The sequence below is a fragment of the Scyliorhinus torazame genome, chromosome 2, assembly GCF_047496885.1.
Source record: "Scyliorhinus torazame isolate Kashiwa2021f chromosome 2, sScyTor2.1, whole genome shotgun sequence".
Lineage (NCBI taxonomy): Eukaryota > Metazoa > Chordata > Chondrichthyes > Carcharhiniformes > Scyliorhinidae > Scyliorhinus > Scyliorhinus torazame.
This window is the reverse complement of record NC_092708.1, coordinates 122,103,924-122,118,174: the sequence shown is the minus strand read 5'-3', so window position 1 is coordinate 122,118,174 and position 14,251 is coordinate 122,103,924. Positions and strand designations below refer to the sequence as shown.

At 43.9% G+C, this 14,251-nt stretch overlaps 1 protein-coding gene across 1 annotated transcript in view; it reads left to right on the top strand.

Annotated features, from left to right (window-relative positions):
* dnah9l (dynein, axonemal, heavy polypeptide 9 like) overlaps positions 1–14,251 on the top strand; it is a 1,249,478-nt gene that overhangs the window by 945,671 nt on the left and 289,556 nt on the right. Inside the window, exons 54-58 of the mRNA XM_072476205.1 lie at positions 876–1,109; positions 1,525–1,671; positions 2,686–2,799; positions 2,889–3,032; positions 6,978–7,160. Coding sequence (XP_072332306.1) covers positions 876–1,109; positions 1,525–1,671; positions 2,686–2,799; positions 2,889–3,032; positions 6,978–7,160 — 822 coding nt within the window. The remainder of the gene's footprint in view (positions 1–875; positions 1,110–1,524; positions 1,672–2,685; positions 2,800–2,888; positions 3,033–6,977; positions 7,161–14,251) is intronic.

Below are 14,251 nucleotides of genomic sequence, written 5' to 3'. Positions count from 1 at the left end.
GTGGAAGGGGATGCCATTTCCCCCTCCCCCACCATCTTCCAAAACAACTATGACATAAACTTTGTCGGACTCGGACTGTCCAAGCCTTTCAACAACCCAACCACCCGCAAGTTCTGTGTTCTGGAGGGATTTTCCAAATCGTCCACCTTGGCTCTCACTGCCTTGTTGTCACTGGCCACCAGGGCCACCTCCACTTCCAGAGAGGTAGTCACTTTGTCGTGAAAAAGCCACCTCAACCTCTTTCAGCTCCATGCTCTGCGCCTTTACAATTTCATCCACTTTTGCCAAGGCTGCTCAAATAGGGCAAATCACCTCCTCAATCACTCTTTCATGATCCTCCGAGACCTCCCGGGGTGGTTTCTGAAGTTCCCCTGCGAGGATACGTGTAAGCATCTCAGCAGTTAGTGGAGTGGCCACCGGTGATGCAGGAGCCTGTGCCATTTTCTTCACAGACTTGAGGCTTCTGAGTTCAACAACATTTCCTTATTTTTCTGCTGCCTGGTCTTGTATTTATTGGGCATCCCTTTGCCATGGAAATCTTAACCCATCGATTGAACCAAACTCCATCCCAAATCTCCCCCAGAAATCAGGTGAAAAGGGCTTAAATAAAAGTTCTCTGGTGGGAGCCACCTCGTGTTCAACTGCTCTTCTACATGCCGCCACTGGGAGCCCCATGTCACCTATTTTTTCATGTTTTATTCATACAATTAACATTTATTCTGATCAAATTTAGCTAATATTTGCAGTGCTCTGAGAAAAGACTAACATAAAAAAGCTTTAGGTATACTTCCAAAATCTCTAATGTAGTCTGTAAGTGGTGATGCATGGTATTTTATTGTTTAGAATAAACATTTCCCCATTATTTTGTCTTCTAGCCTGAAGTGAAATTTTCTATTGGTCAGTTTATTGCACACGCACACATCTGTGTGAATGAAGTTAGTGTGAAATATCAGCAAAATGAGAAACATTATAACTATACCACTCCAAAAAGCTTCCTAGAACAAATTAAATTGTACCAAAACTTACTCAGTAAGAAAAGAAGAGAACTAATGCAAAAGAAGGAGCGATTGGAGAATGGTCTTCAAAAACTACTAACCACAGCTTCACAAGTAAGTATTTGAAACAAAATTGTCATTGACATAATTGCACAGCTGAATGGATGACAAAAGGTATACTTTGTATTTACAATATTTAACTGGGATTAAGTAATAAACCGTGACTTATATTACCAAGTCAAAAGTAACATCCATTACTGCTTATCACTGGTATTTTTTCTCGTGTGTATTTGTCTCTATTGGACTTGTCAGGGAAATATATTACTTTAAATGCAGCCACAGAGGGCTGAAAATAATTAAACTGTTTCAACCAAGACACAAAGGAATGATTTACAGTTCCCAAATACCAACTGCTTTTAACTTTCTAACCCTAAAGATAATGGTTTGTGTTATTATATAATAAAATTTAAAACTCAGTTCCCGTAGTCTGCTTTTTACATTTTAAGTAGTCTTGGTTTAAATTATCTAGGTAGAAGTTCTGAAGGCAAAACTAGCTGTTCAAGAAATGGAACTTCACCAGAGGAACAAAGACGCTGAGGCTCTAATCAACAAAGTAGGGCAGCAGACTGAGAAGCTGAATCAAGAGAAAGCTATTGCAGATGCTGAAGAGCACAGGGTACATGCATGACTGAAAACAGTTTGTCCAGCAGAGGTTGCAAGAATATGGACTTTTAGAAACTAGAAGTTGCCGAGATATTCAACATAGTTCATAAAATTGCACATATCTATTATTCGTTATCATTAAAATGTTTTAGAGCCAGAATTATTTTAAAGTACAAGAAAAATGCTTGTGTATTGTGGGAGATAGAATCCCTACAATGCAGAAGGGGGCCATTTGGCCCATCGAGTCGGCACTAACCTTCCAAAGAGCACTTTACCTCGGCTCACTTCCCCATCCTATCCCTGTAACCTCACGTATTGATTACGGCCAATCTACCTAACCTGCACATTTGTGGACTGTGGGAGGAAACCGGAGCACCTGGAAGAAACCTACGCAGACATGGGGAGAAAGTGCAAACTCCACACAGACAGTCACCCAAGGCTGGAATTGTACCCTGGGCCTGGCGTTGAGGCAGCATTGCTAACCACTGTGCTACCGTGCTGCCAAAATGTAAAATACAAGTGTAAAAATGTTTAAGATTACACTAATTGATCAGTTTTTATGAATAGTTGTTTAAAGGCACTTCCACCAATCACCTATTATTTCTATTCGAGTAATATTTAAAATCATTGGCGGGAATTACTGGCTGTTCATGCCGGCTGGAAATTCCGGTCCCACGTCGGCCCAAGTGTTTCCAGGCAGCGAGGGGTGCTGTCAACGGGAATTCTGGTGAGACTGGTAGATCCCATTGCCGGGCCGCCACCCCCACCTAAAAACACTTGGCGGGTGGTTGGTAAATCCCGCCCCATATTTTGAATACATGCATTTCTGAAAACATAAGCAGATTAAAAACTACATAACTTTAAGTCAGAAAAATAAAACCCAACTAGCACATTTATGTTATTTTAATGTGTTTTAAAGAAAAGTAACAAAAGCTATTAGATGATTTTTTTAAAGTTTAACTTTAAACAAAGTATGAAAATCAGCAATAAACCCTCTAATTGCTTCATTGGTAAAGTATTGTTGCAGGTGACTGCTATCCGAGCTGAAGTGTCAAAGCAACAGCAGCAATCTGAAGAAGACCTTGCTAAAGCCGAGCCTGCACTTCATGCTGCAAATGCTGCCTTGAACACATTAAACAGGGTATGAAGATCAGGCTTTGATATTTGCAAGAAGTGATTTATTGGCATTTTTGCTAAATTACAGAACTTTTTTTCTTTTTGTATTTATAGTCAAACTTAACAGAGTTACGAACTTTTCCAAATCCACCTGCGATTGTTACCAATGTTACTGCTGCAGTTCAGGTGCTTTTAGCTCCGAATGGGAAAGTTCCGAAAGATCGAAGTTGGAAAACAGCTAAAACATTGTTAAGCAAGGTAATCTTGGTTGAATAATCACATGTCCAAGTTAACTCCATTTTTAATCAAGACATTGGGCGAAATTCTCCTACCCGCCCCGCCACATTTCTGCCCCGACCGGCCGGCGGGAGTCTCCGTAACACCGGCCGGTCAATGGGGTTTCCCATTGTGGGGCAGCCCCACGCCGTCGGGAAACCCCCGGGCGCCGGCAAAACGGAGACTCCCGCCGGCGGAGAATGACGCCCATTCTTTGTGTCTAAGTGTGATATTTATTTTTTTAAATGGAATAAGCAATTCAGCATTTTTAAACTTGCATAAAAATTCAACATGTTGTTCTAATTTTTTTTATGTATGCCACATTATAATATTTTTATGTTGCCACAAATAATTTGATTACAAATTTAATGCCTGCCAAAAATGTTTCTACCTGTGAAATGCATTTGTTTTACTTTATCAATGAAATATTAATCAAGAGAGTCTAATTATAGTGGTATGTGTATAGATGTATGGCAAATATGTAAAATTCCGATCGCATATTTATTTCTGCTGATAAGGCCTGCAACCTTAAAATGTGAAGAAAATTTACTAAATATCACATTGAAAAATCTTTGGTCTGGAAACAAAATCATTAACAGACAAATTATTCTGTGCAGTCATAATCACAGAATTTTATAATTGATTCTCTTCACACCATAGGGATGCTGATAATTGATTCTGCATAAGATGACTAGCATATTGATTTATGTGTTCAGGAAAATATGAGTTAACATGTTATAACAGTTCTGTTTGGTACAAAATAAAAATTCTGAACATTACATATTTTGGACTTCATATTTGGTTCTTTACAATGTCATGTTCATGTACATTATATTCAATTCAACAAAGTCCCTGATATATGTGAAATGCTGCTGAACATTCACCTGCTATTTTCATAGTCAGTTTTGTCCATTCATACTACTTGCATGTTGAAGGATCCCATTTTAGAATTGTATTTTTAAAAATAAATTTAGAGTAGCCAATTATTTTTCTTTTTCCAAATAAGGGGCAATTTAGCGTGTCCAATCCACCTAACCTGCACATCTTTGGGTTGTGGGGGTAAAACCCACGCAGACATGGGGAGAATGTACTAACTCCACACGGACTGTGACTCATCGCCGGGATTCGAACCCTGGTCCTCAGCGCCGCAGTCCCAATGCTAACCACTATGCCATATGCTGCCCTACTAGAATTGTATTTAAAATCAGATTACATTTCGAGCTTGAGAATGTGAATCTGACAGTTTCATCTCAGTGAATACATTCTACCTCCGCTAAAATGTATAGTTCTTGTTTACATCTAATTTGAAGTTGTTTAACAAAATATGTGGTGCTAACTCTATGTATTCATTTGATGCAACAGTGCATTACTTGCATCACCCCAACACCCCCACTTCACCAATATGTATGGCCAATGTCACACTTTTGTCTATTATCATTTTTTCATTCAATCTACTGAAATGTACGTTTTAGGTTTCTGAAGAAGAACATTTAACACAATTTGCAAACTAAAACAAATACAAATAAAACCTTTTAGTGTTAGTCCAAAAATGCTTATATGGTTAACAAATATTGGACTTAATGCATTTTAATTTAATCAATTTGATTTACATTTCTGTCGAACAATGTAGTTCTGTATGCTTATCCCTGGGGCTAGGTTTTGAAACACATCTGCAATCATTTTTTATTGTAATTACTCATTCCCATCATTAACAATAATTATTTTTGATCTAGCCTTATTAAGTAGAGTAAACATCAGTACTATAGCCCTGAAAAGTAAAATACACAGCATGTCTTTGTGTCATGCACTTACAAGTAAAAGAACTAAAAACAAAAACAGGCATCATTAAGTCAAAATTAAAATTATAGCAAATAGAATGTATTTATTTTTGTCTAGCAACCTTAAACTGCAGTTGTTTTGTAGAGTCTCAGTCTGTCCCTCAAGCGTTTGATGCACAGTTGAATTCCAAGCCATGCTGTTGGCTGCACCTCACTAAGCATTGCACTGAACCCTGCGACAAAGGAATCTTTGCCATTCATGCTTACATCACCACTCAATAAGCTCCATTCACCACACTGCTGTTTTAAAACATTGGGACAGCATTATATGAGCACTACTTTATTTATTGCAATGAAACTACCAAATGTTAGTTTACAAAGTTCTCTTCAGGAGGAACCTGGACATTGCATATAAGTGGCCTTGTATCAGGATTGTGTAGGCTGTGGTTTTACGACTCAATGCACACAGGAGTCAGATAGGTCTGACTTAATCTGCCATTTTTGTATTGATGAGCATTTTGCATGGACAACTGGTAGTACAATGGTAGCTTTATTTGCTGGTAACCTAGCTGCATTGGCAATAATAGATTGAGATCTCTAAAACAGACTAAAAAGAAAAGTACAGCACAGGAACAGGCCCTTCGGCCCTCCAAACCTGCGCCGACCATACTGCCCGTCTAAACTAAAATCTAAAAACTAAACATTTCCGGGGTCCGTATCCCTCTATTCCCATCCTATTCATGTATTTGTCAAGATGCCACTTAAACGTCACTATCGTCGCTGCTTCCACCACCTCCTCCGGCAGCGAGTTCCAGGCACCCACTACCCTCTGTGCAAAAAACTTGCCTCGTTCATCTCCTCTAAACCTTGCCCCTCTGACCTTAAACCTATGCCCCCTAGGAATTGACCGCTCTACCCTGGGAAAAAGTCTATGACTATCCACTCTGTCTATGCCCCTCATAATTTTGTAGACCTCTATCAGGTCGTTCCTCAACCTCCTTCGTTCCAATGAGAACAAACCAAGTTTATTCAACCTCTCCTCATAGCTAATGCCCTCCATACTAGGCAACATCCTGGTAAATCGCTTCTGCACCCTCTCTAAAGCCTCCACATCCTTCTGGTAGTGTGGCGACCAAAATTGAACACTATACTCCAAGTGTGGCCTAACTAAGGTTCTATACAGCTGCAACATGACTTGCCAATTTTTATACTCAATGCCCCCGGTCAATGAAGGCAAGCATGCCGTATGCCTTGACAACCTTCTCCACCTGTATTGCCCCTTTCATTGACCTGTGGATCTGTACACCAAGATCTCTCTGACTGTCAATACTCATGAGGGTTCTACCATTCACTGTATATTCCCTACCTGTATTAGACCTTCCAAAATGCATTATCTCACATTTGTCCGGATTAAACTCCATCTGCCATCTCTCCGCCCAAGTCTCCAAACAATCTAAATCCTGCTGTATCCTCTGACAGTCCTCATTGCTATCCACAATTCCACCAACCTTTGTGTCGTCTGCAAACTTACTAATCAGACCAGTTACATTTTCTCCAAGTCATTTATATATACTACGAACAGCAAAGGTCCCAGCACTGATCCCTGCAGAACACCACTAGTCACAGCCCTCCAATCAGAAAAGCACCCTTCCATTGCTACTCTCTGCCTTCTATGTCCTAGCCAGTTCTGTATCCATCTTGCCAGCTCACCTCTGATCCCGTGTGATTTCACCTTTTGTACCAGTCTGCCATGAGGGACCTTGTCAAAGGGCTTACTGAAGTCCATATAGACAACATCCACTGCCCTACCTGTATCAATCATCTTTGTGACCTCCCCTTTACAAAGCCTCTCGCTAATACGACCCCTTGCTTCCAAATGGGAGTAGATCCTGTCTCGAAGAATTCTCTCCAGTAATTTCCCTCCCACTGATGTGAGGCTCACGGCCTGTTGTTCCCTGGATTATCCTTGCTAAAGTGAAGGCACTCTAAAAAGTATTTCACTGTGATAAATAATTGTTATCAATTTCAGATAACAAATGCTTATTTCCATTGCTTTGTTTAGTTTTCTGCATGTGTTTTTACACAGAGGACAGCGAAGGTAGTTAAATCATTTTAATGCCATTCAACTGACTTTTAAATTTTGTTTCAGGTGGATGATTTCCTACAGGCAATTGTTAACTTTGATAAAGAGCATATCCCTGAAGCTGTCGTTAAAACTATAAAGGAAGAATATCTCAGAGATGCTGAATTCAATCCAGAGTTTGTGCGAACAAAGTCATCAGTTGCTGCTGGACTCTGTGCTTGGGTTATAAATATTATTAAGTTCGATGAGGTAGGAAACCTGAGAGCCAATTTTCAATTTTCACCAAAATCTGTTATCAATTTTTTGTTCGCTCTGAGGTTTTAGAACATAGAACATAGAACATAGAACAATACAGCGCAGTACAGGCCCTTCGGCCCACGATGTTGCACCGAAACAAAAGCCATCTAACCTACACTATACCATTATCATCCATATGTTTATCCAATAAACTTTTAAATGCCCTCAATGTTGGCGAGTTCACTACTGTAGCAGGTAGGGCATTCCACGGCCTCACTACTCTTTGCGTAAAGAACCAACCCCTGACCTCTGTCCTATATCTATTACCCCTCAGTTTAAGGCTATGTCCCCTCGTGCTAGCCATTTCCATCCGCGGGAGAAGGCTCTCACTGTCCACCCTATCCAACCCCCTGATCATTTTGTATGCCTCTATTAAGTCTCCTCTTAACCTTCTTCTCTCCAACGAAAACAACCTCAAGTCCATCAGCCTTTCCTCATAAGATTTTCCCTCCATACCAGGCAACATCCTGGTAAATCTCCTCTGCACCCGTTCCAAAGCCTCCACGTCCTTCCTATAATGCGGTGACCAGAACTGTACGCAATACTCCAAATGCGGCCGTACCAGAGTTCTGTACAGCTGCAACATGACCTCCTGACTCCGGAACTCAATCCCTCTACCAATAAAGGCCAACACTCCATAGGCCTTCTTCACCACCCTATCAACCTGGGTGGCAACCTTCAGGGATCTATGTACATGGACACCTAGATCCCTCTGCTCATCCACACTTTCAAGAACTTTTCCATTAGCCAAATATTCCACATTCCTATTTTTCCTTCCAAAGTGAATCACCTCACACTTCTCTACATTAAACTCCATTTGCCACCTCTCAGCCCAGCACTGCAGCTTATCTATATCCCTCTGTAACCTGCTACTTCCTTCCACACTATCGACAACACCACCGACTTTAGTATCGTCTGCAAATTTACTCACCCACCCTTCTGCGCCTTCCCCTAGGTCATTGATAAAAATGACAAACAGCAACGGCCCCAGAACAGATCCTTGTGGTACTCCACTTGTGACAGAACTCCATTCTGAACATTTCCCATCAACCACCACCCTCTGTCTTCTTTCAGCTAGCCAATTTCTGATCCACATCTCTAAATCACCCTCAATCCCCAGCCTCCGTATTTTCTGCAATAGCCTACCGTGGGGAACCTTATCAAACGCTTTGCTGAAATCCATATACACCACATCAACTGCTCTACCCTCGTCTACCTGTTCAGTCACCTTCTCAAAGAACTCAATAAGGTTTGTGAGGCATGACCTACCCTTCACAAAGCCATGCTGACTATCCCTGATCATATTATTCCTATCTAGATGATTATAAATCTTGTCTCTTATAATCCCCTCCAAGACTTTACCCACTACAGACGTGAGGCTCACCGGTCTATAGTTGCCGGGGTTGTCTCTGCTCCCCTTTTTGAACAAAGGGACCACATTTGCTATCCTCCAGTCCTCTGGCACTATTCCTGTATCCAATGATGACATAAAAATCAAAGCCAATGGTCCAGCAATCTCTTCCCTGGCCTCCCAGAGAATCCTAGGATAAATCCCATCAGGTCCCGGGGACTTATCTATTTTCAGCCTGTCCAGAATTGCCAACACCTCTTCCCTACGTACCTCAATGCCATCTAATCTATTTACCTGGAGCTCAGCATTCTCCTCCACAACATTATCTTTTTCCTGAGTGAATACTGACGAAAAATATTCATTTAGTATCTCGCCTATCTCTTCAGACTCTACACACAACTTCCCATCCCTGTCCTTGACTGGTCCTACTCTGTCCCTAGTCATTCGCTTATTCCTGACATACCTATAGAAAGCTTTTGGGTTTTCCTTGATCCTTCCTGCCAAATACTTCTCATGTCCCCTCCTTGCTCGTCTTAGCTCTCTCTTTAGATCCTTCCTCGCTACCTTGTAACTATCCATCGCCCCAACTGAAACTTCACACCTCATCTTCACATAGGCCTCCTTCTTCCGCTTAACAAGAGATTCCACTTCTTTGGTAAACCACGGTTCCCTCGCTCGGCACCTTCCTCCCTGCCTGACCGGTACATACTTATCAAGAACATGCAGTAGCTGATCCTTGAACAAGCTCCACTTATCCAGTGTGTCCAACACTTGCAGCCTACTTCTCCACCTTATCCCCCCCAAGTCACTTCTAATGGCATCATAATTTCCCTTCCCCCAGCTATAACTCTTGCCCTGCGGTGTATACTTATCCCTTTCCATCCTTAACGTAAACGTCACCGAATTGTGGTCACTGTCCCCAAAGTGCTCACCTACCTCCAAATCCAACACCTGGCCTGGTTCATTACCCAAAACCAAATCCAATGTGGCCTCGCCTCTTGTTGGCCTGTCAACAAACTGTGTCAGGAAACCCTCCTGCACACACTGTACAAAAAACGACCCATCTAATGTACTCGAACTATATCTTTTCCAGTCAATATTTGGAAAGTTAAAGTCTCCCATAATAACTACCCTATTACTTTCGCTCTTATCCAGGATCATCCTCGCCATCCTTTCCTCTACATCCCTAGAACTATTTGGAGGCCTATAGAAAACTCCCAACAGGGTGACCTCTCCTTTCCTGTTTCTAACCTCAGCCCATACTACCTCGGAAGATGAGTCCCCATCTAGCATCCTCTCCGCCACCGTAATACTGCTCTTGACTAGCAGCGCCACACCTCCCCCTCTTTTGCCTCCTTCTCTGAGCTTACTAAAACACCTAAACCCCGGAACCTGCAACATCCATTCCTGTCCCTGCTCTATCCATGTCTCCGAAATGGCCACAACATCGAAGTCCCAGGTACCAACCCATGCTGCCAGTTCCCCTACCTTATTTCGTATACTCCTGGCATTGAAGTAGACACACTTCAAACCACCTACTTGAACACTGGCCCCCTCCTGCGACGTCAAATCTGAGCTCCTGACCTCTATACTCTCATTCTCCCTTACCCTAATACTACAATCCAGGTTCCCATGCCCCTGCTGCATTAGTTTAAACCCCCCCAAAGAGCACTAACAAATCTCCCCCCCAGGATATTTGTGCCCCGCAGGTTCAGATGTAGACCATCCTGTCTGTAGAGGTCCCACCTTCCCCAGAAAGAGCCCCAGTTATCCAGAAATCTGAATCCCTCCCGCTTGCACCATCCCTGTAGCCACGTGTTTAATTGCTCTCTCTCCCTATTCCTCATCTCACTATCACGTGGCACGGGCAACAACCCAGAGATAACAACTCTGTTTGTTCTAGTTCTGAGCTTCCATCCTAGCTCCCTGAAAGCCTGCCTGACATCCTTATCCCCTTTCCTACCTATGTCGTTAGTGCCAATGTGGACCACGACTTGGGGCTGCTCCCCATCCCCCTTAAGGACCCGGAAAACACGATCCGAGACATCACGTACCCTTGCACCTGGGAGGCAACATACCAAACGTGAGTCTCTCACGCTCCCACAAAATCTCCTATCTGTGCCCCTGACTATAGAGTCCCCAATTACTAATGCTCTGCTCCTCTCCCCCCTTCCCTTCTGAGCAACAGGGACAGACTCTGTGCCAGAGGCCCGTACCCCATGGCTTACCCCTGGTAAGTCCCCCCCCCACAAGTATCCAAAGCGGTATACTTGTTTCTCAGGGGAACGACCGCAGGGGATCCCTGCACTGACTGTTTTTTCCCCGTCCCTCTTACAGTTACCCATCTATCTCCAATCTTTGGTGTAACTAATTCCCTGAAGCTGCTATCTATGACCCCCTCTGCCTCCCGAATGATCCAAAGTTCTTCCAACTCCAGCTCCAGTTCCCTAACTCGGTCTTGGAGGAGCTGGAGATGGCAGCACTTCCTGCAGGTAAAATCAGCAGGGACACTAACGGCATCCCTCACCTCAAACATCCTGCAGGAGGAACATTGCACTCCCTTCCCTGCCATTCCTCTAACTTTCTACCAAGATCTGGCTAACAACTAAATTAAATTTTTTTTATATATAAAAAAATATATATATTAATAACAATAATAAAATATGGTACTTACCTCACACCAAAGGGTTTTATTATTAGGTTAGAGGAGGAGGGCGGGTGGGAGACACTACACGTGTAGTGTCTCGGGTTTCCTCTCCACCAGAATTTATTAGTGAGGGTCTTCCCAGAAGTCCGCGGGTCGACTTCCTGTTCCCACCTTAAACACTAGAATTTTTAAAAAAAATTTAAAGGAGAAACTTTCCTCCCAGAAATCACTTCCGCACTGCCCCCGCTGAAATGGACTCGCCTGCTCCGCTCCTGCTGAAATCGACTTGGCCTGCAAGGTAAGTAAGTTGTTAATCTGTACTCACCTCACCACAGACAGCGACCTTTTAAATGGTCCCCACTGCCTCGCAGCCCCCGCGCTTTTTCAAAATTCCCGCGCTGATTCTAAGGTCCCAGCTCTCACTCCCGAACTCAACAGCTGACCTGCAAGGTAAGCAAGTTAATCTGTACTCACCTCACCACAGACAGCGACCTTTTAAATGGTCCCCTCTGCCTTTTTGATTGAATCTAATTTTGCAGGTACTAAAAAATGTTTTGTCGATTTAGGAGCTGAATTTTGTGCTTTACAGAGAAGTCCCACGGTCGAGGCTGAAAACAGGACGACCCAACTTTGGAGAGTGGTGGGACCCAGAGTGACATGCTGCTGGTGGCAGCCTAATAAGAGGATGCTACCAGAGTTGGTGTCCTGTTAAGGATATAGGCCTACTCTCAACACGAAGGACAGGGGGCTGGATTCTCCGCAGGAGGGATTCTCCGTTGTGCTGGCAGCACACCCATGCCCAGGGATTGCCCGACGGCATGGGACTGCCCACAATGGGAAACCCCATTGGCTGGCTGGCGGGACGGAAAATCCCACGACGGGGGGGGGAGAACGCGCCGCACCAGTTTTCTGGTACGCCGGGGCAGAGAATCCGGCCCAGGATGTCTCAATTGCAGGGTTCCCTCAAACAGGGACAAGTGTTGTTGGAGAAAGCAGGGCCACCTCTGATGGTCAGGTTGGTGGGGGCCGTCCAAGTGGATAAATGATGCCTTTGCTCAGGGGCTGTCATTGCCCCTAGTGGTTCCCATAAAGGATGCGCTCTTTGTTCCTCCCCTCACTCCCAACCCTCCACCAGAACCTGCTGGGAGGTTGCTAGTTTTCAGTGGGATGTCTCCCCATGTAGCACCTGCCCCTTGCGACATGGAAAACATAGAATTTACAGTGCAGAAGGAACATGTCTGTGGAGATGAGAAATGTCCCTTATTTTGCCAACTTTCCTGCCACTGGCAATATGGTATGACAGAGGGAAAATGTCAGGCTCTCCTCCTGACACCTTTCCTGCTGTTCTACTAGCCCTCACGCCTCCCAGCCCCTCACCAATGGGCTAACAAAATTCAGACAAATGGTTCCACAGTTTGCATAAATTTGCCACATGTCAGTATATGTTCCTTAGTTAATGGAACCTGGTCTGTTACTTTAGTGTTGCAGTGTTCACAACTGCTTTTATGGCTGAATGCCTAACAGTTGCTAGACTAATGACTTGCTCTCCACCATCCTCCTCTAAATTCAGATATTTCCAGCTAAAAAGCACCCTTTAATTGGATGAGCTGAGGGGAGACTTGACAGAAAACAATGGGCGGAATTCTCCGTTCAGCGACACCAAAATCGCAAAACATAATTGGGCAAAGAATCGCATGATTCTTGAGCCGAAAATCATGTCCGGAGCCAGGCACCCGATGGAATGACATGCTCTGGTGCCTCGACAGCGGTGTCAATGCATTCTACTCCACACGTACAGTAAACGGCGTTGGCATTGTGGTAGTACCAGGTATTGCGGTACCAAAGAGGTGGATGACCATTGGTTAGACCCAGGAGTCTACCATTGGCTGTTGTATATAGCTCCGCCCTAAGAGGCGGAGTATAAGAACCGGTGCCGTCCCAGCAGCCTTCACTTTCTGTCTCGAAGCTGCTGGGGAAGAGTTCTAGCAGATTAAAGCCTTCAGTTATGGAATCACTTCGTCTTGAGTGTAATTGATTGCGCATCAATTTAATCTGCTACAACTTCAGTTGGAAGGATGGATCTCCGCATCAAACATGGATAGAGCAGGGACAGGAATGGATGTTGCAGGTTCCGGGGTTTAGGTGTTTTAGTAAGCTCAGAGAAGGAGGCAAAAGAGGGGGAGGTGTGGCGCTGCTAGTCAAGAGCAGTATTACGGTGGCGGAGAGGATGCTAGATGGGGACTCTTCTTCCGAGGTAGTATGGGCTGAGGTTAGAAACATGAAAGGAGAGGTCACCCTGTTGGGAGTCTTCTATAGGCCTCCAAATAGTTCTAGGGATGTAGAGGAAAGGATGGCGAGGATGATCCTGGATAAGAGCGAAAGTAACAGGGTAGTTATTATGGGAGACTTTAACTTTCCAAATATTGACTGGAAAAGATATAGTTCGAGTACATTAGATGGGTCGTTTTTTGTACAGTGTGTGCAGGAGGGTTTCCTGACACAATATGTTGACAGGCCAACAAGAGGCGAGGCCACATTGGATTTGGTTTTGGGTAATGAACCAGGCCAGGTGTTGGATTTGGAGGTAGGAGAGCACTTTGGGGACAGTGACCACAATTCGGTGACATTTACGTTAATGATGCAAAGGGATAAGTATACACCGCAGGGCAAGAGTTATAGCTGGGGGAAGGGCAATTATGATGCCATTAGACGTGACTTGGGGGGGATAAGGTGGAGAAGTAGGCTGCAAGTGTTGGGCACACTGGATAAGTGGAGCTTGATCAAGGATCAGCTACTGCGTGTTCTTGATAAGTATGTACCGGTCAGGCAAGGAGGAAGGCGTCGAGCGAGGGAACCGTGGTTTACCAAAGAAGTGGAATCTCTTGTTAAGAGGAAGAAGGAGGCCTATGTGAAGATGAGGTGTGAAGTTTCAGTTGGGGCGATGGATAGTTACAAGGTAGCGAGGAAGGATCTAAAGAGAGAGCTAAGACGAGCAAGGAGGGGACATGAGAAGTATTTGGCAGGTAGGATCAAGGAAAACCCAAA